This window comes from Eretmochelys imbricata, chromosome 1 (genome assembly GCF_965152235.1).
Source record: "Eretmochelys imbricata isolate rEreImb1 chromosome 1, rEreImb1.hap1, whole genome shotgun sequence".
Lineage (NCBI taxonomy): Eukaryota > Metazoa > Chordata > Testudines > Cheloniidae > Eretmochelys > Eretmochelys imbricata.
Genome location: NC_135572.1, coordinates 280,343,853 through 280,365,915, shown reverse-complemented (window position 1 = coordinate 280,365,915; position 22,063 = coordinate 280,343,853). Strand labels below are relative to the sequence as shown.

Here is a 22,063-nt window from a genome sequence, read left to right as displayed (position 1 = left end):
AGATCTTTTCCCTAAAGCTTCACATATATTATATTTTAGGCTTTAAAAAAAAAATCTCAAATTACTTTAAAATTAACCGTGTACTCTTGATTTTTTTGTCATTTGCAATAGGAAACCCCCAAAGGGCACCAACCAAGATTGGGGAGCACTGTGTGCTTGGCACTGTACATACATATAGTAAGAAACAGCCGTCTCTTCTCCTTGAAGAGTACCCAAACCAAACAGCCAAGACAGGAAAAAAGGACAGGAGAAAGTACTAATCCCATTTTATGGATAGGGAACTGAGGCAGAGAGATTCAGTTCCAAGGATACCTATTTTACTCCTTTCAAGGAATCATCTTGCCCAACTCAGCAAAGCGTTAATTTTTTAAACTCTGGTAATGTATAAGACAACTTACTAAATACATAGTTGGCACTGATGTAAAAGTAAAAGAGATGTCAGTTAATGAATTGGAAGCCATCTGACCAGTTCAAGTTTTGTTTTATCTAGCTGACAAGTAGGGATAAATCCTTTGCTTCACGATGCTGTATCAGAGTTTCAATATGTTACAGTTTCTGTAGAGTACTTTACATTTGCAAAGTGATGCATAAACAAGCTTTAAAAAACACCTTTGAGGTAGGTTAGTCTTAGCCCTATTTTATAGATTGGAAGGATAGAGAAGTGAAGTAACCTGTCCAGAGTTATAGAGCAAATCAAGTATAAGAGCCAGGATTTGAATTCTCAAGTTCCTTGATCCTAGTCCTGTGTTCTTGTCTCTAAATCACAGTGCTTCCTTGTGTCCTAATTTTATGGAATTTCAAGTTTTCAGGTAAAACAATCTTAAAGGTGTGGGTGTGTCTTGGCATGGCTAAGTGGCTATTTTATACTTGGCAGTTAAATGTTATGTCAAACATAGCATCGTATTAGATATATGTTTCAGTACATTTCTAGTTTTCCTGATGAACCACCACCATAAAAAAGGACCTGTTAGAAACAAATGTGAAACCAAAAATTTAAGAGTCCAGAGAACATAGTTAAGTTGTCATTCACGTGTGAAGCTGAAAGATACTAGAATTACTTGGCCTGACCCATGGAAAAGAAGCCCTTGAGGAATTCCACCATGATTTCAACAATTTCCATCCCACCATCAACCTCAGCCTCGACCAGTCCACACAAGAGATCCACTTCCTGGACACTACGGTGCTAATAAGCAATGGTCACATAAACACCACCCTATACCGGAAACCTACTGACTGCTATGCCTACCTACATGCCTCCAGCTTTCATCCAGACCATACCACACGACCCATTGTCTACAGCCAAGCTCTGCGATACAACCGCATTTGCTCCAACCCCTCAGACAGAGACAAACACCTACAAGATCTCTATCAAGCATTCTTACAACTACAGTACCCACCTGCTGAAGTGAACAAACAGATTGACAGAGCCAGAAGAGTACCCAGAAGTTACCTACTACAGGACAGGCCCAACAAAGAAAATAACAGAACGCCACTAGCCGTCACCTTCAGCCCCCAACTAAAACCTCCCCAACGCATCAAGGATATACAACCTATCCTGAAGGACGACCCATCACTCTCACAAATCTTGGTAGACAGGCCAGTCCTTGCTTACAGACAGCCCCCCAACCTGAAGCAAATACTCACCAGCAACCACACAACAAAATCGATAACCCAGGAACCTATCCTTGCAATAAAGCCTGTTGCCAACTGTGTCCACATATCTATTCCGGGGACACCATCATAGGGCCTAATCACATCAGCCACACTATCAGAGGCTCGTTCACCTACACATCCACCAATGTAATATGTGCCATCATGTGCCAGCAATGCCCCTTTGCCATGTACACTGGCCAAACTGGACAGTCTCTATGTAAAAGAATAAATGGACACAAATCAGACGTCAAGAATTATAACATTCAAAAACCAGTCGGAGAACACTTCAATCTCTTTGGTCACTCGATTACAGACCTAAAAGTGGCAATTCTTCAACAAAAAAACTTCAAAACCAGACTCCAACGAGAGACTGCTGAATTGGAATTAATTTGCAAACTGGATACAATTAACTTAGGCTTGAATAAAGACTGGGAGTGGATGTGTCATTACACAAAGTAAAACTATTTCCCCATGTTTATTCCCCCGCACTGTTCCTCAGACGCTCTTGTCAACTGCTGGAAATGGCTCATCTTGATTATCACTACAAAAGGCTTTTAAGTGCAGCTTCACCAGCAGCAAATAAATTAAATGTGACTAACAATATTTAACTAAAATCTTCAATTACCTACCTGCACAATAAACGTGCCCAGAACAATAATACAGAAGATAGCATTGTTGAAGATTCCTTCAAAAACATTTCTTTCACCATGGATTTTCCGGGCATTGATTTCATTAAAAAGTTGCATCATCACAAATGTGTTGAAAACAATAGTGTAGTGCTCCGAAGGAGGAGCGTGCAGAGGTGCATTTCGCCCACTATCAATATCGAAAATTTTTTCACCTGTGTAATAAGAGATTTCAGTATCATGAATTAACAAAAAGATACACAATTAGAATCAAAATATTAAAAAGGTCAGGGTTAACATGACTAAGATTGAAATGCCATCATAAATTAGCTTTAACTTCTAGAAAACGAGCAAAGCTTTTATAATACTCTTACCAGCAAACAGGAGTGTAAAGACTACCACAAGTTGATAGACTGCATGACCCAAAATATTCTTCATCATTGTGCGTGAGATCAAAGGTTTATTTCTACCATAAGGTTTCCGCAGCAAGAGAGATTCGGTAGGTGGTTCCGTTGCCAGAGCAAGAGATGCTAATGTGTCCATTATGAGATTTACCCACAACATCTGCACAGCTTTAAGTGGAGAATCCTATAAAAAGGATATGTTTCCTAATAGATAACACAATAAATATCCTAGAAATGAACAAGTTGCAGCCATTAAAAAAAAAACATTTCCTACATGGAAATTTGGTGTATTGCTTTGAAGAGCAGTACATTCTTTAGGACAGCATACAAAATGGTGACTTTGAAAAGATTTCCGTATGCAAGAGTTAAAGAAGCACATGTTTTCAAATCTTAAATTAGTTGAAACTAACTACCACCAGTACCTACTTGTGTAATACATGCTCCTGTGAAAGCAACAATTACTGCTACGACATTGACAGTAAGCTGGAACTGAAGAAATTTGGAGATACTGTCATAAACATTTCGTCCCCACATAACTGCTTTAACAATGCTTGTGAAGTTATCATCTGTGAGAATAATATCAGAAGCTTCTTTAGCTACATCTGTTCCAGCAATACCCTGTTAGGAAGAACATACATAGGACAACTGAATCAAAATAGCAGGAATAACTGCTATCTAGCATATTTAGCATAATAATTACATTTCTACTACACAACTTTCAATTAAGGAAAAGTACAATATGCTAGAATATTAGGCATACAATAAACTCACTTTTGGAGAACAAAAGTCATTGTTTCTTAAAGGTCTGAAGACGTGCAAAATTGAAATGCAAGACTGAAATTCTAACAAGTTAAAGACACCGAAGTTGATACGTATTTAAAATTAACAATAAGATACAAAAGTTGAAGTAGTACTTTACTGAGGCAGGTACCAAGGGATAAACACATTTTATATGCTTAATCAGATTAAGCTCTTATGTGCTCAAACAATAAATCATCCTTTTGTTTAGTTTAAGCATCTCTTCAGTTTTTAATCTGAACCATTAGATAAACCTGACCTCCCGACATAGTTAAAAAAAGCCACATGTATCTGCATTGAGGAAACAGTTATTTTTTATTTATTGTTTTAAGCAGGTGAATAGCTTGGGCAATCCAATACAGAAATTATAAAAGTTAAGGTAGTTTTCCCATCAAAGTTTTATTTCACTGCCCAGTTAACTTATGCTCTCAGATTATCTTTACTAAATGCTTTATTACAGGAGCAGTCTGTTTGCTACCATGTATACCAGCACAAATATCAAGATAGCAATCAGTTGCTGTTTTAGTGAAAGCCAGAATCTTTAAACTTCGTGTCTTTTTTATTTCATTCATTATTTGTTGGCAATGGATTGGAAATATTGAAAAAAAAAATCCTCACTGTGCTAGAGATTCATGCTCCACAGTGCTTCTCCTGATAAGTTATAGCAAAATCATGACAGTGTCTTAAGTACTATTTATGCTCTGCCATCCTCATTGTAAAACTGTCCCTGTAAAGTATCTCTCAGAAATATAAACTATAGTTTAGCAGCTTAGGTGTGCTGTAATCCATCTATGGTGTAGTAATATTTAAAGGAGCCTCTCTAAAGGTGCTGCACAGGTAAAACATAACTACACTAAGTCTCAATCAGAGCAGACACTTTCTGTTCTCGTTTTCTGAAGAGTATAAAACGGTGAAATAATTACACAAAATGACAGACTTGTCTGTGTATTTTCTCAATAATGAGACACCACACAGACATTTATTATCTAAGCTTATGTGGGTCCCCAACCAGCATAGTTGGTTGAAACGGCTGAAGTATAGTAATAGTATTAAGTCTTTCTGAGCCATCAGAGAGTGTAGTAGTACGGTCCTGTGCAGCAGGGGGTTGGGGTGCAGGCAGGGGGCTCAGGGCAGGGAGTTAGGGTGTGGGGTGCAGGAGGGGTTTGGGATGAGGGCTCCGGCCCGGTGCCGCTTATATGGAGCAACTCCGGGGTGGCAGCGGCATGCACCAGGGCCCGGGCAGGCTCCCTGCCTGCTTGCCCTGGCCCCGTGCTGCTCCCGGAAGCGGTGCAGGGCTTGTGGTGCCAAAGGGTGGCAATCCTGTGGGCTGGATCCAAAGCTCTGATGGGCCGCATCCAGCCCACAGGCCGTAGTTTGCCCACCCCTGATCTAGTGCATTCTAATTCCAGGAATCCACTCATATTCTCCACAGCCTTACTCAACTGCAATTCCATGCCTCTCTTGTAAGACTTTGGAACAGTGAATTTATCTTACATTAAGTAATGTAAAATGAATGGTCTTCATAATGTGAAAGTTAATTTAAATTAGTTAAAAATAAAATTGGTTAATAAATAACTGAACATAAATTAGAAGCTAGAAAAATGTCCAAGTGAAAGATGAAATAGGTGCCAAATAAAGAAGGATGTTAATCCCAGACATAGAAAATAATCAAGTGGTTTCATATAATCATATGAAGTTATTTTATCTTTTAGCACATTAACAGTTTTAGTCAAAGGGTATCAACTGGAAGTCCTAGAAAGTAACTCTTTTTGGTTTATCCACAGAAGTACAACATGAAGTAATGCAAGCTTCTCCTTACGGCATCATCATTGTTCCTCAAACCTGACAAGCAGGCCCACCTCGAGGAGTGAAAGAATTAGTTCAGTCTCCCTTCCCATTCAAATCCTTATTCCTTTTCATCAACGAGGGCCTCTATTTATAATATTAGTCAGAGCTAAAATTAAAAATGGATTTGGGAGCCCAACTCTTCAGCTCCTGTTTCTGAAAAGCAGCCTTGGGTGTCATGTAGTCAGCCAACTGGGGACTGAGACCAAACTCATCAAGTAGATTAAACATCCATCAGGTAGTAATGAATTCCAATCAGTAACCTGCGATAGACATATGATATGGAGTTTTACCTACATTAGCTAATCCTGAGACATTCAGTCCAAAATTAATATCTGAATCAAAACAGGCTTGGAACTTATTAGTAAGCTATGGAAAATTCATCTTGGAGAATGTAAGGTTGCAATCCAGCTGCTCTCTACCCTCTCAGGATCTAGCCAGACAGGTACAGTTACCAGATTCTAGTATGAAGAGATGCCTGGATTTGGATGATCACAGTTGAAAAGAAAGGGTCCAACTATACTGGAGATTTCAATAGCCAATATAAGTGGAAACAAAATTAGTCTTTAATACTGTGGGATTATCAGGATCATGTAACCCATATCTCCTCTCCATTCTTTAAGGTTAGCATACATAGAAAGCCAACAATTTAGTGCATTCCCACTCAGTAAGATCAAGCAATTGTAATGCAGTATGACTCAATGGGTAAGCCTATCTTCCTTTTGCACTAGGAAACTGGATAGTACAAGTACCTGGCAAGATACTGCCCAGTCCCACACTTCAAGCTTTCCCAACAGAGGTCTCTTTTTCCTTTTTTGTTGATGCTGTGGTCCAACTGATTCAAATCAGACCACAGTTTTGGGACAGTACCTCAAATCCCCACCTGGTGCATCACAAATGTATTTGTTTTCTGGAAGTTTCTAAAGCTTGGACTACTATAGGGAAGCTGCTCACCAAGTATAGAAACTCTCTATATTATCTCCCAGTCAAGGTCTGATGCATATGGTCACTTGGACAGGAGGATTTTGAAAGTTCAGTGTTCAAGTTTCCACAATCCTCTATCAATCATAGCTTATACATAGATTTTAAGGCCAGAAGGGACAACTGATCATCTAGTCTGACCTTCTGCATAATGCTGGCTCATAGAACTGCCCTGAAATAATTCTTGTTTGAATTAGAGCACATCTTTTAGAAAGCGAATCTTGGAGGGAATCTGTGGCCAAAGACCTGGTCTCTGTTCTTTGAGGGTGCCTCCATATGCAGTGGGCCATGGGATATACAAAACACTGCTCTGACTAAAGACCCAACATCCTTTGTATCTGATACTTTTTGGACCCTCAGAGCTTCCAGTTCCTCACAAAACTCATTTAACTTTTCACCTCTAACAGGTCAACTTTAGATAAAATTATAAAGCAGAGATCATTGAAGTACTGGAGGAAAATATCCTTGGTAAATTTTAGAAATGATTTTTTTCTTCCAGTCAAAGCTGCAACAGGCTATGTTGTTGATCGAAGATTATTTCTATAGAAAACAATTTGATCAGTGTGTTGCAACTGATCTCATTTTAGGAACCTTGACAAGCATCAAATTACAATACCACTGAATTTCATGACAAAAGGAGCAGAAGAGGTAGCAATGAATGTCTGCATAAAAACAGCTTGATTTGCAATTATTAAAACTGATTGGAGACGTATGCTTTTAAGTAGATTCCATTCAGCATCTTATGACACAAGAACGCATCGCCATTCTCTACAGCTGAAAATCTGAACCTTAGGTTGAAAGGTAAGGAAATCTGAAGAAAATTAAAAAAAAAAAAAAAAGTGTGGGAAGCAGTAGCTGTCAATCCTACTTTTGGTAGCTCAGTGGGCTACCAAGCTACAAGCAAATTTGTTCAGCTTTGTCAATTCACATATGACACTCACATGCTTTAGCTAAAAAGGGCTAAAAAAACCAAAGTTAGTTTTTAAACACTGAAAGTAAAGAGACTAGAGTCCATACCATGGCAAAGCCAACATCTGCTTTCTTCAATGCTGGACCATCATTAGTACCATCTCCAGTTACAGCTACAACTTGTCTCTGCTCTGTGACAGTGCTGTCAATTATACCTAAAATGAAAGCACACAAAGATTTGAATTTCAGCATTAGTAATTACAAGTCTGTGGGGCATCCTGACTGTAGTGCTCTGTGTTTATGCACAATACTTAGGTAAGATGGGCCTTAGGTGAAAGGACTGGGATGTGAGACATGACCTCAAGTACTGAGCTCATCAAATTTTAACAGATACAATGGGCAAGCCTAATTTAGTTTTTTAAAAAGCCTGAGTCCAGTAAAACTTGCATTTTGAATTTTTTAAATATTAAATGAACATACGCTTTACCTTTTACCAATGTGTGTTTGTCAGTGGGTGAAGATCTTGCAAGCACACGAAGCTTTGGCCAAATCTTATCTATTCGCTCTTGCTCTATCTGTACAAAGAATGCAGACTAGTTATACTGTACAAGTAAAACACTAAAAAAGACAAATACAAACCTACTGAAAAAATAGACTCACCTCTCCTTTTTCATTACGTATTCGTCTGTTGAAGTCTTTGCCCTCTAGACATATGAAGTCTTCACCAGGATTCAAAATGCCACATTTTGAAGCAATAGCACGAGCAGTGTTAATGTTATCACCAGTGACCATACGCACAGTTATACCAGCACGCTGGCATTTTTTTATTGCATCTGGCACCTGTTTATGCAAAAAAAAAAAAAAAAAACAAACTTGTTATTGTAGTTTTCATGTTGATTGCCTAGTACTTGTCCTAGCACCACCAAACAAAGTAATGGGTGATTACAGTAATAGGAATTTGGAGGGCCAAATTCTACTACTGAAAAAAGATGCACTGTATTCTTGACATGACCCATAGTAACACAATGTGACTATATGGCCACCTCTAGTGCTGGACTGCATGAAGAAGCTTACAAGTATTCCACGGCTTCTGAGATAATGGCCTTCGCCTCAAGTAGTAGAGGTCCTTCAGATCAAGGTTCTTTGTTCAATCCCCAACAGCTGACCCAACCAAAGCTGGTGTTCTAACATCAATAATCCACATGTCCATCCACAGACTTCTTTTCCCCATAAAATTTAATTTTCAAATACGTTTGTTTTCTTTAGTTATCACTTAAAGGGCCTCTTCTGTTGGATACCCGCAAGTGACCATTATTGCACTGCTATGAAATAAATCTTATACCTTAAGCATCTGCAAAGAGCCTCATGCCACGTTAGTAAGCTCTGGTGTTACGGTTTACAAAAACAAATACCAGTATTTTATTCTCTGCGTGTTTTATGATTTCCCCATTGTTTCTAACTGTCAGTATGCTACAGTTGGTAGTGCTCACTTTTCAACCAGATGATTGGACTCAAATCCCACCTTGGGATTTGTTCTTATACCTATTGCTTATACTTAAATGCATTGTGAAGAGGAACTGTTCTCCTGAAAAGATCTACAAAGGAGATGTCTTCTTTCCTTACCTCTGGTGATTGAGACCCTATAAAAAGCTTTTTTTAAAAAAGGAGATACAGAATACAATGGCCAATATTATTTGTTCCTAAATAATGTTGTTTCTAATGTCCAAGTTTGTGAACGCATTCTTTACTACTGAGTGCTTACTGACTGTTTCATTTGCCTTCTAGGTCATTGTAGAGGGCTCCAAGAACACACTAGCAATATGCAAGTCTTAATTATTCTATATTTATAGTCTACATCTATGACACTTCCACTAGGTTCCTGGATCACCTTTTATCACATAAGCAACATCAAGTCTTAAGCACTGAATATAAATGAGAATCTCTTTTGGCAAACAGTCCTATAAAGAATGTCAGGAATCCAGAAGCCTAACAAACTGATGTAGGTGAAGATTTATTTTACCAAAAATACAGTTTAACAGTTACAATGAATTCACAGTTCTTCCTACCTCAGGCCTCACAGGATCTTCAATCCCTACAACAGCAATGCATGTAAGACCAGTGACAATATCATTTTCATTATCCCACTCTGGCTCAGGTTCTCCTGCTGGGAAGTCTCTGAATGCTAGACATATAGTTCTGAGTCCCTCAGAGGCCATAGGTTCAATCACAGTTTTTATAATATCATCACGGTCCCTAGGTCTGAATGCCTTTGGTTCACCATTAGCACTCAATATTTTGAAGCACCTAAAAAAAGAATGGAAGGGGTGAATAAATACCAAAGACAAAGTATTTAGTTTACAGTAAGATTCAGAACCACATACTTAAACTCCTGATAAAATGAAATTGTAATGCTCTCAGGCATAACTAATCATTTTTCTCAAAGGAAAATGTTTTTGAGTCCCTCCAAAAGGCCAAAGAAGGTGGTGTCAACCTTACATTAACTCCCCAGCCCCATATAAGTACTATATTTTGCAGGCACTTAAAATGGCATAAATTGAAAGTTAATACATCTGTCTGTCTGTGTTGTACTTCTGTGTTCAGTGAGAGATTGACAGTGGGGTGCTCCACAGCACAAAACAATGCCCAAAAGCAGCAGCAGTTATGGTGGGTGAGAGTGTGCATGAACTAACATTACCTTCAAAGAATGAAACCTTTCTAAACTGGTATTTAGATAGACTCAGCTGGTCAGAGTGAGCATTAAGAAATCTAGCTCTTGAGCAATATGAGAACCAGGTCCAATGTTTCAGCTGGTATAGGAGTAGGATTTAAATCAATTGTGCTTATCAATGTATGTGGTACTTAATTTGGTCTAACACCAAAATGTCTTCCAGGCAGTTATCAGACCAAACTGCAGTGATTTTCATAGAGGTTTTTATAAAAATTATATTTCTAATATTAGCTTCAGATCTATTATTTTTGCAAGTCTGAACTTTACAACTACATGGTTTTTCTTGTGTTCAAGTTATACCCTCCCCCATGCCCTGGGTGCCCTTGTGTTTTGAACTGTCTCTATATATTCTCAGGATTTCCAGAAAAGTTGGTAGTGAGTTGATAAACATTTAGCAGTGAACAAGTGACCTCTCCCTACCTGCAACAAGTAAGACAGTGCCAACAATCTGTTAACTGAACTGCAAGTTCTCTTTAGTTAGACTACAAAGGAAAGTATTACAATAGCTCAAAAGCAGTTTATCACTTCATAGGTTTATTCCTTGATCTCTTGAAATATTATAATATAGCACAAACTGATCCAAATGATATAGTAAAAAACATTCACTAAAATCAGCAGGTTTCAGAGTAGTAGCCATATTAGTCTGTATCAGCAAAAAGAATGAGGAGTCCTTGTGGCACCTTAGACCCTAACAAATTTGGGCATAAGCTTTCATGGGCTAAAACCCACTTCATCAGATGCATGGAGTGTATTTTCTACTCCATGCATCTGATGAAGTGGGTTTTAGCCCACGAAAGCTCATGCCCAAATTCATTTGTTAGTCTCTTAGGTGCCACAAGGACTCCTAGTGGTTTTAAAATCAGCAGGTAATTTCTTTCAGAAAGAAGTTTAGAGGATCTGACTAGTGAGGAAAGAAATGTTAGGTGTATTTCTGACAGTAGAAGAGTTTGATTTCTCATTGCCAGGAAATACAAAAATAAACGTGCTTCCTCCTCAACCAGCAAAGCACTATAAAAAAAAAATCCACTTAAGACTTCAAATATGCATCTCAACTGCATTACAATAAATATACACTAACTCCAGAAGCATAAGCATCTTTATTACAACATTCTAAAGTACCAAATGACTCAACAATTCCCTACCCCCATTGCAGCCAAAATCTGAATTTCAGGTGTCCCAAAAAGCATATTTGAAAACTATGTTAAATTCCTAAAAGGCTATGGTCTAACAAACTACACATTTAACTCAATACTTGTCAACAAACAGAACATTCACTAACTACCTCAAGACTTGTTGAGGCTAGAAGCAAGGTGAAGAAGGAAAGATGCACAACTGTTGTATATTTAAATATTGGCAAAATTTTATTACTTATACAAAAGCTATGAAACATTCAAATCACAAATTCACAATGCCATAAGATAAAATGTTTAAGTCGATAAAAATTTATGATTTTCCTTACCTTCCAAGAAAGGTCTTAAAAATATTTAAGGAGGTGATGAGGGAATCAAGCTCCTGCTAATACTTATAGAAAGAGCAAGGTGGATGGAGTTGGGAAGTCACTGGTTAAGTAGTTACCAAAAAAATAATAATCCAGAGATTACTTACAGTATTATTCTGGCAAACTAGATAGATTTCCTTACCTGCTATTTTCTTCTGTTACTTTTCACAAGACTGTGGAGTAATTCTAGGTTTTCAGCTACTCAGGTAACTTCCAATTCCACCTAAGTTTTCATGTTCCCTCTCTCCCACCCCGGCCAGAGGTTCCAACCCTACTTCCAATTTGGCACGTAGAACAGAAGCTCATGAAAAAAAAAACCAGGAATGAAAAAAGAGCCACACTGTTTAAATCTGGATAAGGGTAGGTCCTAGTACTCTAGTGGAGAGACTATTTCAATTGTCCAACATGGAAAGAATGAGGCCAGAGAACATTTTAACTGTCAGCAATTAGGTAGTCATGATTTGTGATACTCTGTAGAGGAAATTTAGCTTGAAATCAATGTGTGGAACAAACCTGTGTCAATGGCTACATCCACATTGTGCCGAAGTGACCAGAGAAACACAGAATTTACTTCTAGCTATTGACACACTAAAATATAGAGAGAGGAGGAAGGATTTCAGTTTTATCTTTCAGTAGTAAGAGATTACTGATCTACCTACAAGAATGCCTATGTTGACCAGTTTGATCTAGGAGCATTGTTCACTACCAGTCCAACAGGATAAAATTTGTAGTTTGCAACAGCTCCCTGACACTTTCTCCTGGATCAAGCCCTGATAAGACAGTGAGAATATGATACAGGTCCATTATATATACACAAGCTTTTAAAAATGCTCTAGCAGATACTAGAGAATAAAACTAGTTCTGGTAACAGACTGCTTTCTTTTCAAGGAGACAGGATCTCAGTCTAGTTTTGGCAACCTGGCTCTCTCTTTCTGGAGAATGGCTCAAGTTTTCCCATTCCTCCATGGAAGATTAAGAACTCCACATCTCAAGGAAAAATCCCAAAGAGATCCTACACAGGTCAGGTTCTGCATGCCTCTTGAAGGACAGAAGAGTTTCTTCAGACTGACATCTGCTTGGGAAAAGTCTGAATCCTAGAGTTGTGGATACAGCTTTAAAATCCTATGAGTTAGCTGGTCAGTTACATTATCACTAGATGCTGAAACTGATGCAGAGGAAACAAAACAGATCAGAAAAATCATCTTAGTTTGGGGGCATTAGCTGCCAAGCATGAGGGAGTAGTTTCCTTTTGGTCACAGAAACTTAACGTTTAGAGCAGTGAACTCAATCAACTATCATGACTGAATCAGAACTTTCACACTTGATATAGGGGGCCTAACATTTGTTTATTCTCATCCTCGGAAGGCTTGACTGGGCTGATGTCATGTTCTGGATCTATGCCTGACAAGAGGCACGATCTTTCCCTAGAAAGTTGGCCATTGCCCGTGTCAGCTGTTCACAGCTGGGTGGGAAACACGACGCATAGCAACCAACTAGTGACAAGACATCCAATGGTCTAAAAGTAGGGTGAGGGATTTCTCAGGCGCATGAATGTCAAAGTGAACTTGCTTTCTGGTCCCATTCACTTCTCACCTCTTCTGACACTGTCCAGGGAAGAATGAGGACAACTGATGAGAGGGCTGATGCACCTGCAACAAAATCACTGACACACAGAATGGAAGAAGGGAAGAAGGCAAGCCTGTCTTCAGTTTCAGAGAGGCTTTATTTATTTTGTAAAAGGAATACATAATTGTTCTCAGGCTGGTGGTTGAAACTTACCTTCAGTGGGGGGGTTGTAATGGTTTGTTGGTTCTATTTCTGTCTAGCAAGCATTTTGAGAATTTTGGGGCAATCGTCTCACATCTAGAGAGTTTCCACTTTGCTTGAGCCTAAATCCATAGCACTGTGGTTGTGACTAGCCTTCTGCTCTGCCCACTTACCTGCTTCCCGTCTCAAAAGCAGATTCAGAGGTTGCTTAGACATAAGAGGAAGCGTGCCATTGCCTGCACCACACTTCAGCTTTTATGCAAGTTTTCCTTCTTCTGCAATGTGATTATAGGGAAGGAAAAGGAAAAGAAACCTAGTTTACTGTTTTCCTGCTTCACTGAAATAGGAAAAAGCAGTTGTGTGAAAAAGGCAAAATATAGTAAGAGCAGCTCTCAGGGAAGTAGGAAATAAGTCTTTGTTACAGTTGGTTGTCACTTTCTTGACTAACAGGAGAAAGGAGTATATCCCCAAACCTGCATTGGTGGCAGCCAATACATAGAAGAGACTGTACTTTTGTATGGTATAGTTTAACAGTTTTACTGTTCTCAAATGGGAAGATAAAAAGATTATCTGATTCATCTGTCAATTACATATACATAACATTTTAAAAAAGTCTACTAGAGATAGTAATCCAAGAGTTGCATTAATCTTACTTTTTAAGAACTATCTCAGAGGCACCCTTGCTGAATATCCGAAAACTGCCATCAGAATTTTTTAACACTGTACTCATTGATTTTCTGACTGAGTTGAAGGTGTATACTTTGTACAGTGCTTCTTCTGGTATTTCATTTCTTACATCCTGATAATCTCGTTTTAAATCCAGAAGCAATCCCAGCAAGGCACATTCTGTTTTATTACCAACATGACGTGGTAGGCCACCTTCTTTTTCAGGAGGCTGTTAAAAAAAAAAATGCAATTCTTTTTTAGTTTGCAGAATACAGTACTCCATTATTAGAAAACTGAAAATTTAAGAGCATTAGAAGTGAAGTTATTACCCCATCCTAGAACCAGATATACCCCACTTATGAATTGCTGAATTTGTAAATCAAAGTCACTTATTACAAGTGTTAAAAAAAATCTGTATTTATAAATATCCTCATCAAAGTGAAAAGAAATCAGCAGCTTTCATAAATTGCAAGCCAGGAAGAGACCATTTATGATCTTTTAGTCAGATGTCCTGTAACAGGTCAAAGAATCTCACCCAATAGTTTCTGCATCCGATCCCATAACTTCTGTTCAAGTGACAACATCTTTATGGAAAAATATCCAACTTTTGCTTTAAAGACTACAAATGACAGAGAATCCCCCACATTCAAAGGTAAGTTGTTCCAATTCTTAATTACCCTCATTGTTAAAGTTATTTCTACTTCAAATTTGTTTTATTTTGCATTCCAAACATTGACTCATAAGGTCTTCTTCTGATAGATTGAAGAGCCTATTACTATGAAATCTCTTCCCCTTGTAGGTACTTTCAGGCCATGATAAAGTCACCCATTAACCTTCTCTAAACTAACTATATTATACTTAAGTCTGATTGTAAGGCATCTTTTGCAGACCTCAAACTATTTTTAGCTCTTTTCTGAACCCTTTCCAACTTTTCAGAATCCGTTTTGAAGTGCTGACACCAGAACTTGGGACCATTTTCCAATACTGGTCCCACTAATGCCATATATAGGGACAGTACCACCTCATTATTCCTACTCACTATTCCTCTACTTATATAGCCAAAGATCACAAAAGAATGGCCATACTGGGTCAGACCAATGGTCTGTCTAGTCCAGTGTCCTGTCTTCCAACAGTGGCCAGGGCCAGATGCTTCAGAGGGAATGAACAGAACTAAGCAATTATTGAGTGAACCATCCTGTGTCATCCAACCCCACTTCTTGCAGTCAGAGATTTAGGCACACCCAGAGCATGAGGTTGTGCCCCTGGACATCCTGACTAATAGCTACTGATGAACCTATTCTCCATGAACTCATATAATTCTTTTTTGAACCCAGTTATTCTTTTGGCCTTCATAACATTGCCTGGCAACAAGTTCCATGATTAACTGCATTATGTGAAGAAGCTTGTCCTCTTAGCTATAACATTGCATTGTAAGTTCATGTTCAGTTTGTTACCCACTGAAATCCCTAAATACTTTTTGGAGTCACTTTCCACCCTCACTCCCCCAAGATACACTGCTGAATCTTAAGGGGGATCTACATTCTTTATTCCTAGATGTAGGACCTGGCATTTGGCTGCATCAAACACACAGTGTTCAAATGAGCCCACCTTACCAAGCAATCTAGATTGGTCTGCATTACCCTGATCTATTCCCACCATTATTTACCACTCCACCAATTTATGTCATCTGCAAATTTTACCAACTTCTTTATATATTCTTCCACATCGATAAAAATATTGATTAGCATTGAGCCAATGCCAGATCCCTGGTGGACCCACTAGAAACACTTCCAATTGGTAGAAGATTCCCCATTTAAGTTTTCCATATCAGTTAACCCATTTTATGTCGTGCTTTTAAAAAATAAATCAAAGTCTTTTAGAAGTTTTTCACTAGTTGATGTCAACTAGCCTTAATATACAGTTACTATATTTTGGACAACATTTGCCTATTCAAATTAGAAGACATGCTCTTGCAGATTAACAAGACACATATAACATTAACAACTTCAACAAGCAGATGGTTTAGTATTTTTCACAGATTCTAGAATACTAAGATGCTAGTGAGTTAAAAATTGTAGCTTGGATCTAGATAAGATATTGTGATGCCTCTTTTCTCTGTTACTGGATATAGCAAAAGGTTTAGAGCAACTTTCCTTTTTACACGTACAGTAACAACAATATTATTCATAAGGGTTGTTTCCTATTTTTTCCTCCAAAAATCACTCTTCCTCTGCAAGCATATTATAGGTCCTGAACCATCCGCACAAGACAAACTGGAGCAATGCATATTCTTGGCATGAACCTCAACACTGAGCCACTCATACGCACCTACTGTGCTCTTGATATCGCTCTCTCCATACTGGCTACTTTCTGAAAATTTTCTATACGGGTAACAAACGTATCTTTTTCACAGAAAAAGTTTTAATTTAGCTATGTATTATAGAGTTGATATTCCGTAACATACAGATGGGTACTGATGCAAACTTATGTAATTGGCTGGAGTATTTAAGGCAAGTAAGCCATGCTCTGCTATATGCTTCACACTTTGTCTACTCAGAAAGCAACCTCAACATTTTTCCTTATTATATATGTCATGTAATATCGCCTGAGATCATGATTCGTGGTGTGTATATGAATCAGGTAAGTGGATCCCACCATTAAACTGCTAGACAAAAAATAAAACTAAAAAAAAAAGTGCAATATTTATATTTATGTGAATATCAAGTTGTGCAACAGATTTGTGATACAGGTACTGAAATATTCATTTCACAAATGCTCAACATAATGAAAAGGAATCAAGTTATGAATAATGATGCATATTATTGCCCCTTAATCTATTCATTTATTCTACTAACATTATATTATCCAGGAATAAAAAAAACTGATTAATTAAATGAAGCCACTATTTGTGCTTGCATTTCATTATATCTAGCGAACACACTATACGGCTCTCACATGTTTATATTATGGTAGCACCCAAAGTGTGCTAGATGCTTTCCAAACAGAGAAGACAGTCCCTAACCTGTAAAACAAAATTCATAAGTTTATCTAAGAATAAGGTATTATAAGAACGTCAGCTTCTTGAAGAGTGCATTTCTGAATCACCAATGCAAAATAATGCCAACTGTAAAATAAGCCAGTGGTTATTGTTATAGTGGTTAAGGCTTGAGTGGTTCCCAAGCCAACTGAAATATTGGGGTGTCTTAAATTACAGTAAGGCTCACCATCAACTCAGTTTATACACATTTAAATCAGCTAGCTACCACATATGTCCATTATTTGTACAGGGTTTTTTGTTTTTGTTTTTTAAAGAACTAAAGATGAATGGCTTTTTATTTTCATTATTGTATAAAAATAAAGAAATTCACTTACCAGTATTTTGGAAGTATAAGCACAATTAACAGAAATTCCTGTTACAAGATGAGCCAAAGTTTTCTCAGGAATAGCATCTGGTTCTGGAATTTTTTTATAATGTTTTTCACTGACAAAAGCCTGCACCACTGTCATTCTGTTCATGGTCAATGTTCCAGTTTTATCTGAGCAAATGGCTGTTGCATTGCCCATTGTTTCACAAGCATCCAGGTGTCTCACCAAATTATTATCTTTCATCATTTTCTATGAAGAAAAAAAAGCAAATATGAATAGCTAGCCACCACCAGTGCTTCAACTTTCAAAACTTCTGACTTTTTAAAAACAACAAAACAAAAATGGTATTCGATCTTCAGGAAGCACTAGTACCTACCTGCAGAAGGGCAGGCCTCTTTAAAAGGTGCCTCAGGTCGGCAACCCAAATATTGACACATACAAACTCAGTCAGAAAAGGTATACCCAAATATATCATGCCACAATAAACTGCATTTTAAATATGTCTATTAGAGCCAGAGTCCATATTCTGCTGCATTTGTAGGTCAAACTTAGGTGAATAAGTAGTAAAGTCAACAATACTGGAATGTTAAGTCAATTACTCAAGATGAGACACCAGCTATATCGCTACACTAATAGAATCTGGGATCTGAGCAGACCACTTCTAAGCAAAGACATTTTGTTCAGCATCTACTCCTTACTGATCAACAGGAGAGGAACATTCAGCTGTTTCCAAAGATGAATGAATGTCTCTGCTGTAGGAGACAGTTGCACTACGACCGCTCTAAAAGGGGGAAAAAAAGGGGGGAGGGAGGAGAGGAGAAGAAGGGGGAAAAAACCAAAACAAAAAACCCACAAACATAGGAAAGTTGAGACCTCTCTCCCCAATTTTTAAGTTATGTTTTTTCATAGTAAGATTAGCATACAACTTAAATACTTCAGCTTGCATTACAGGTTGCTCTCCCTTCACTGACTAGAAAGCAAGGCAGAACTACTTTGTTATATTTTCTTTTAGCTTAAAGGACAGCTGTTCAGTCATCTTAGAATTCTAACAAAAATATAGACAGAACGTCACACAAATTTTATTTAAATGTCTGAAGTAAGTCAGTGAAGTCTGACTATTCAAGAACTGAAATCTGTGATAATGGACTGAACAGCCAAGAGAAACAGACCAGATGGTGCAGAAAAGTAGTGCACGAGTTTCGCCTATAGACAGTAGTTCAAAATCCTTTCTAGCTCCCAAAAGGCAGTTAAGTGGGCTATAGGTCTGGAATACCAACACTGCTGCAAGTTGCAATAAAGGTACATTAGCAGAGCTGTATGAAAAAGCAGCATATAGTCACTGTCTGCACTATGCCAGTCTCAAAGCAGTGTTCAGTCTTTCATTATCACTACTGTACTGGAACAAAAAGAAATCTAAGAATCTGAAGTTTACCAAGGTAGCAGATACCTTATACTAGATAGTAGGCTCTAGATATTCTGCAATATTGAGTCAAGAAGTAGGAGAAAACAATGAATTGGCACATATCTAAGCAGACTATGAAGGATTATTGCATCATTTCCAACTTAAATTGGCTAATTAGCAATTGCTTATTGGACAGGTGTGTTAGTGGCAGAAAGGAAAGCTTACATAGCTCAGTGTGCAATCCTAACACACACACCTTTATTTTAAGTTAGTACAATAGGTTGTGGTATGAATATGACAAGCATACGGGAGTGCTAAAACTATACACACATACACATATGACAGAAGTCCTTCTATTCCAAGTCCATGGACCAGAACCACTATGCTTCACTTCATGTGAAGTAGACTATTTCTAAGTTCACATTATTCTTCCCCAAGGAACCCCTGACTTATATTAATGCACAGAGGATTAGATACCAACTTGCAACAATGCTTTTTCATTGTACTGTACTGCAGATGAGAATGAGTGAAGTAAGATTCTCTCAGTCTCCAACGAAGACAGTTTAACAGTGTAGAATTTTCTGCTTTGCATGATTTAGAACGGTTTTATGTGCCCACCTACCTTTAAGCATGCTTTTTACACATACCTTTACAGAGTAAGCCAGTGAAATAGTGACTGCAAGTGGAAGACCTTCTGGTACTGCCACCACCAGGACTGTAACTCCAATAATGAAGAACTTCACAAAGTACTGAATATAAATTGGTGTGCATTCAGCAAGCCAAGGTCGCTTCTGAACCCAGAAGGTATCAATTACAAAATACAAGATAAGGATAATGACTGTGATTGCAGACATCAACAAACCTTTTGTTAAAAAGAAAAAGGATAAGCAGTTATTTAAAAGAGATCCATCTTATCTACAATACAAATAACATCTAAAGTAAGATTTAAAAAAAACTACCCTCATTTTCAGATTAAATGCAAAAATCTGAAAGTGTTATTTAAAATGGCAAAAATAATAAAATTTTATGCTTAAGATTTTTAATAGATAAGCAAGTCCCAAGATTTTGATGATTCTCAAAGCAGTTGTAAACTTAGCTCACGAACACACAAATACAATTTTGTATTGGATATATAAACTCTTATACCTCTATATTAAAATGTAAGTAATGGAAGAGCCATCACAAAGGTGCAGGGCAAAGCATGTCTGTGACAGACTTATGGGTAATGGAAGAGTTCTCAGGAGAAAGAACAGCACTGAAGATAGCAGGCTGATCAAGAAGGATGAAAATGTAGAAGAGGCCTGGATATTTCACACCAGGACATTGGTGAGGGCAATTTCAGTTGAGTGAATCAAAACTAGATTGTAGGGGATCATAATGCTAGTTAGTGAAAATACATTGAAGACAGGACTAGACAACATAAGGATTAAGAATACAGGCAAATGAAAGGAGGGAGATAGGGAAGTAGATGGAGAGAAAGTTGGGGTCAGAGGGAGAGTTTACACTAGTGGGACAATGACATGCATGCATATAGAAAAAAAGTTGCCAAAGGAGTGACTGGGGAAGAGAGGAAATGGGATTAATTTTAGGGACAGGTACAGGAGCAGACAATTGAGAGAAACAAGGAGAACTCTTCAGAGTGAGAGCAGGAAAGTGCAAGCAGAAAGAAGCATGGAAAGAGATCTCTTTAAAGAAACTGAAGACAACCTAGGAAGAAGGATTTTAACAAGGGAGCGAAAGGCAAAGAAGAAAGAGTTGTAGTGAGCTGCTCAAATGTGAAGTAAAACATTGTTTAGAAAGAAAACTTGCATTGAACGCCTGGAGGAAGTGGAATTGCACATGAAACACTTTAGTATAATTATTGAATGAAACTGAATGTGAACCCTTTGCACATCAACTACTAAGAAAATTTTAAAAATCTGTTCCCTCCTCTCTTCCAATAAGATAAGCATAACTACATACATCAAGGAAAGACTCCTGTGTTAAATGCCCTATTTCAATAATAATTTTCATGGTTTTGGTACAATTTTAGGACAATGCAACTAGGAACAAGTAATTTTAGATCTATTACTTTAAAAATGGTGCACCTTCTAGTTCCTCTTTATAAACATAATAATTAGCCTTCTCATCCCATCAAATAAGCAATTGTTTCCCAAGCATTTATTTTGTCATATGCTTCTAAGGAGAGCTGAAACTATCTAGTTTATTTTTATTATGTAGACACATTTGTCTTTAAGACCTTTTTAAATAAAATACATTTCTCTTATTAAAATTAAATATTTAAGATAAATATTGTATTTTTATGTGTATATTTATCCTTGCATCTGTAATTTTCACTCCATGCATCTGAAGAAGTAGGTTTTTTATGCACGAAAGCTTATGCCCAAATAAATCTGTTAGTCTTTAAGGTGCCACCGGACTCCTCGTTTTTGTGGATACAGACTAACACAGCTATCCCTCTGCTATTTAAGATAAAGTAATAAGGGGAATGAGTGGAAAGAATAGTTGTGTTAGTCTACAATATTAAAAAAATAAAGAGCATACGTAAAAATCTTATTTGTTAGTATACCATCCTTCGGAAGTATCAGATGAAGATGGACATGCAACATGACACTATGGATACACCCAACAAAACAAACCCTAGAAATAACAAGCTGCTCCTGACTGCCAAAAAGGGTCTGTTTTAAAGTTTTAGCTTAGATAATACTAATGGTGACCTTGGAGCTAGTTATTCTCTCATGCTAATATGGGCTAGTGCTCCTCAGCTGTGTTTCAGAGCATCAATCATTAGCGCCTAGAAAATGCCTGGCTCCAAGGTCATTACTGATCAATTTAAGAAAAAATAAGCTTCAACAATGACTTTTCACATCTATTTCCTGCCCTTCCAAAATGAACTGGGGTCAAGAATGCAAAAGTGTCTCAACTTTAGTAGTAACTTAACTTTACTTATATCCTATAGCCTCTGTGCACCACCAAACAAAACAAAAAACACACAACCCCCCCCACCCCCCCAACATGCTTGATTAGAGTGGGAACAGATTCTCAAACCTGAATACACACAAATACAATACACAAAAGAAATATCCAGAAAACAAACAAAAGTAATTGATAAAAATGCCATTGATATACTTTGTGGGAAGAGGAATCAGAAGAATGCCTCAATAGTGGGCCCTCTAATAATACTTTTCTTCTATCTTCAACAGTGTACATCAATATTACAAATCCACATTCCCACTGCTCAGATAAAAGGCAACAGATCCTACAATCACATTTCTATGCAGTACACTGCCTGGTCAAACAGAGTTTTCCAGGAAAGGCATTTGTTGGCATACAATACGCCAAAGTGAGAAGTAGTGTGAAAGGTAGAAATACTTCACAAAATATACCACACACCATCATTTTGGAAACCAGTGTTCTAAA

At 37.7% G+C, this 22,063-nt stretch overlaps 1 protein-coding gene across 6 annotated transcripts in view; it reads right to left on the bottom strand.

Annotated features, from left to right (window-relative positions):
• ATP2B1 (ATPase plasma membrane Ca2+ transporting 1) overlaps positions 1 to 22,063 on the bottom strand; it is a 134,307-nt gene that overhangs the window by 15,718 nt on the left and 96,526 nt on the right. For all 6 annotated transcript variants that reach the window (XM_077832465.1, XM_077832451.1, XM_077832443.1 and 3 more), the window contains 10 exons: positions 19,291 to 19,505; positions 17,248 to 17,490; positions 13,863 to 14,104; positions 9,283 to 9,520; positions 7,877 to 8,056; positions 7,704 to 7,791; positions 7,325 to 7,431; positions 3,110 to 3,301; positions 2,654 to 2,867; positions 2,283 to 2,494 (listed from right to left, as the gene is read on the bottom strand). In XM_077832465.1, the coding sequence (XP_077688591.1) occupies positions 2,283 to 2,494; positions 2,654 to 2,867; positions 3,110 to 3,301; positions 7,325 to 7,431; positions 7,704 to 7,791; positions 7,877 to 8,056; positions 9,283 to 9,520; positions 13,863 to 14,104; positions 17,248 to 17,490; positions 19,291 to 19,505 (1,931 nt within the window). The remainder of the gene's footprint in view (positions 1 to 2,282; positions 2,495 to 2,653; positions 2,868 to 3,109; positions 3,302 to 7,324; positions 7,432 to 7,703; positions 7,792 to 7,876; positions 8,057 to 9,282; positions 9,521 to 13,862; positions 14,105 to 17,247; positions 17,491 to 19,290; positions 19,506 to 22,063) is intronic.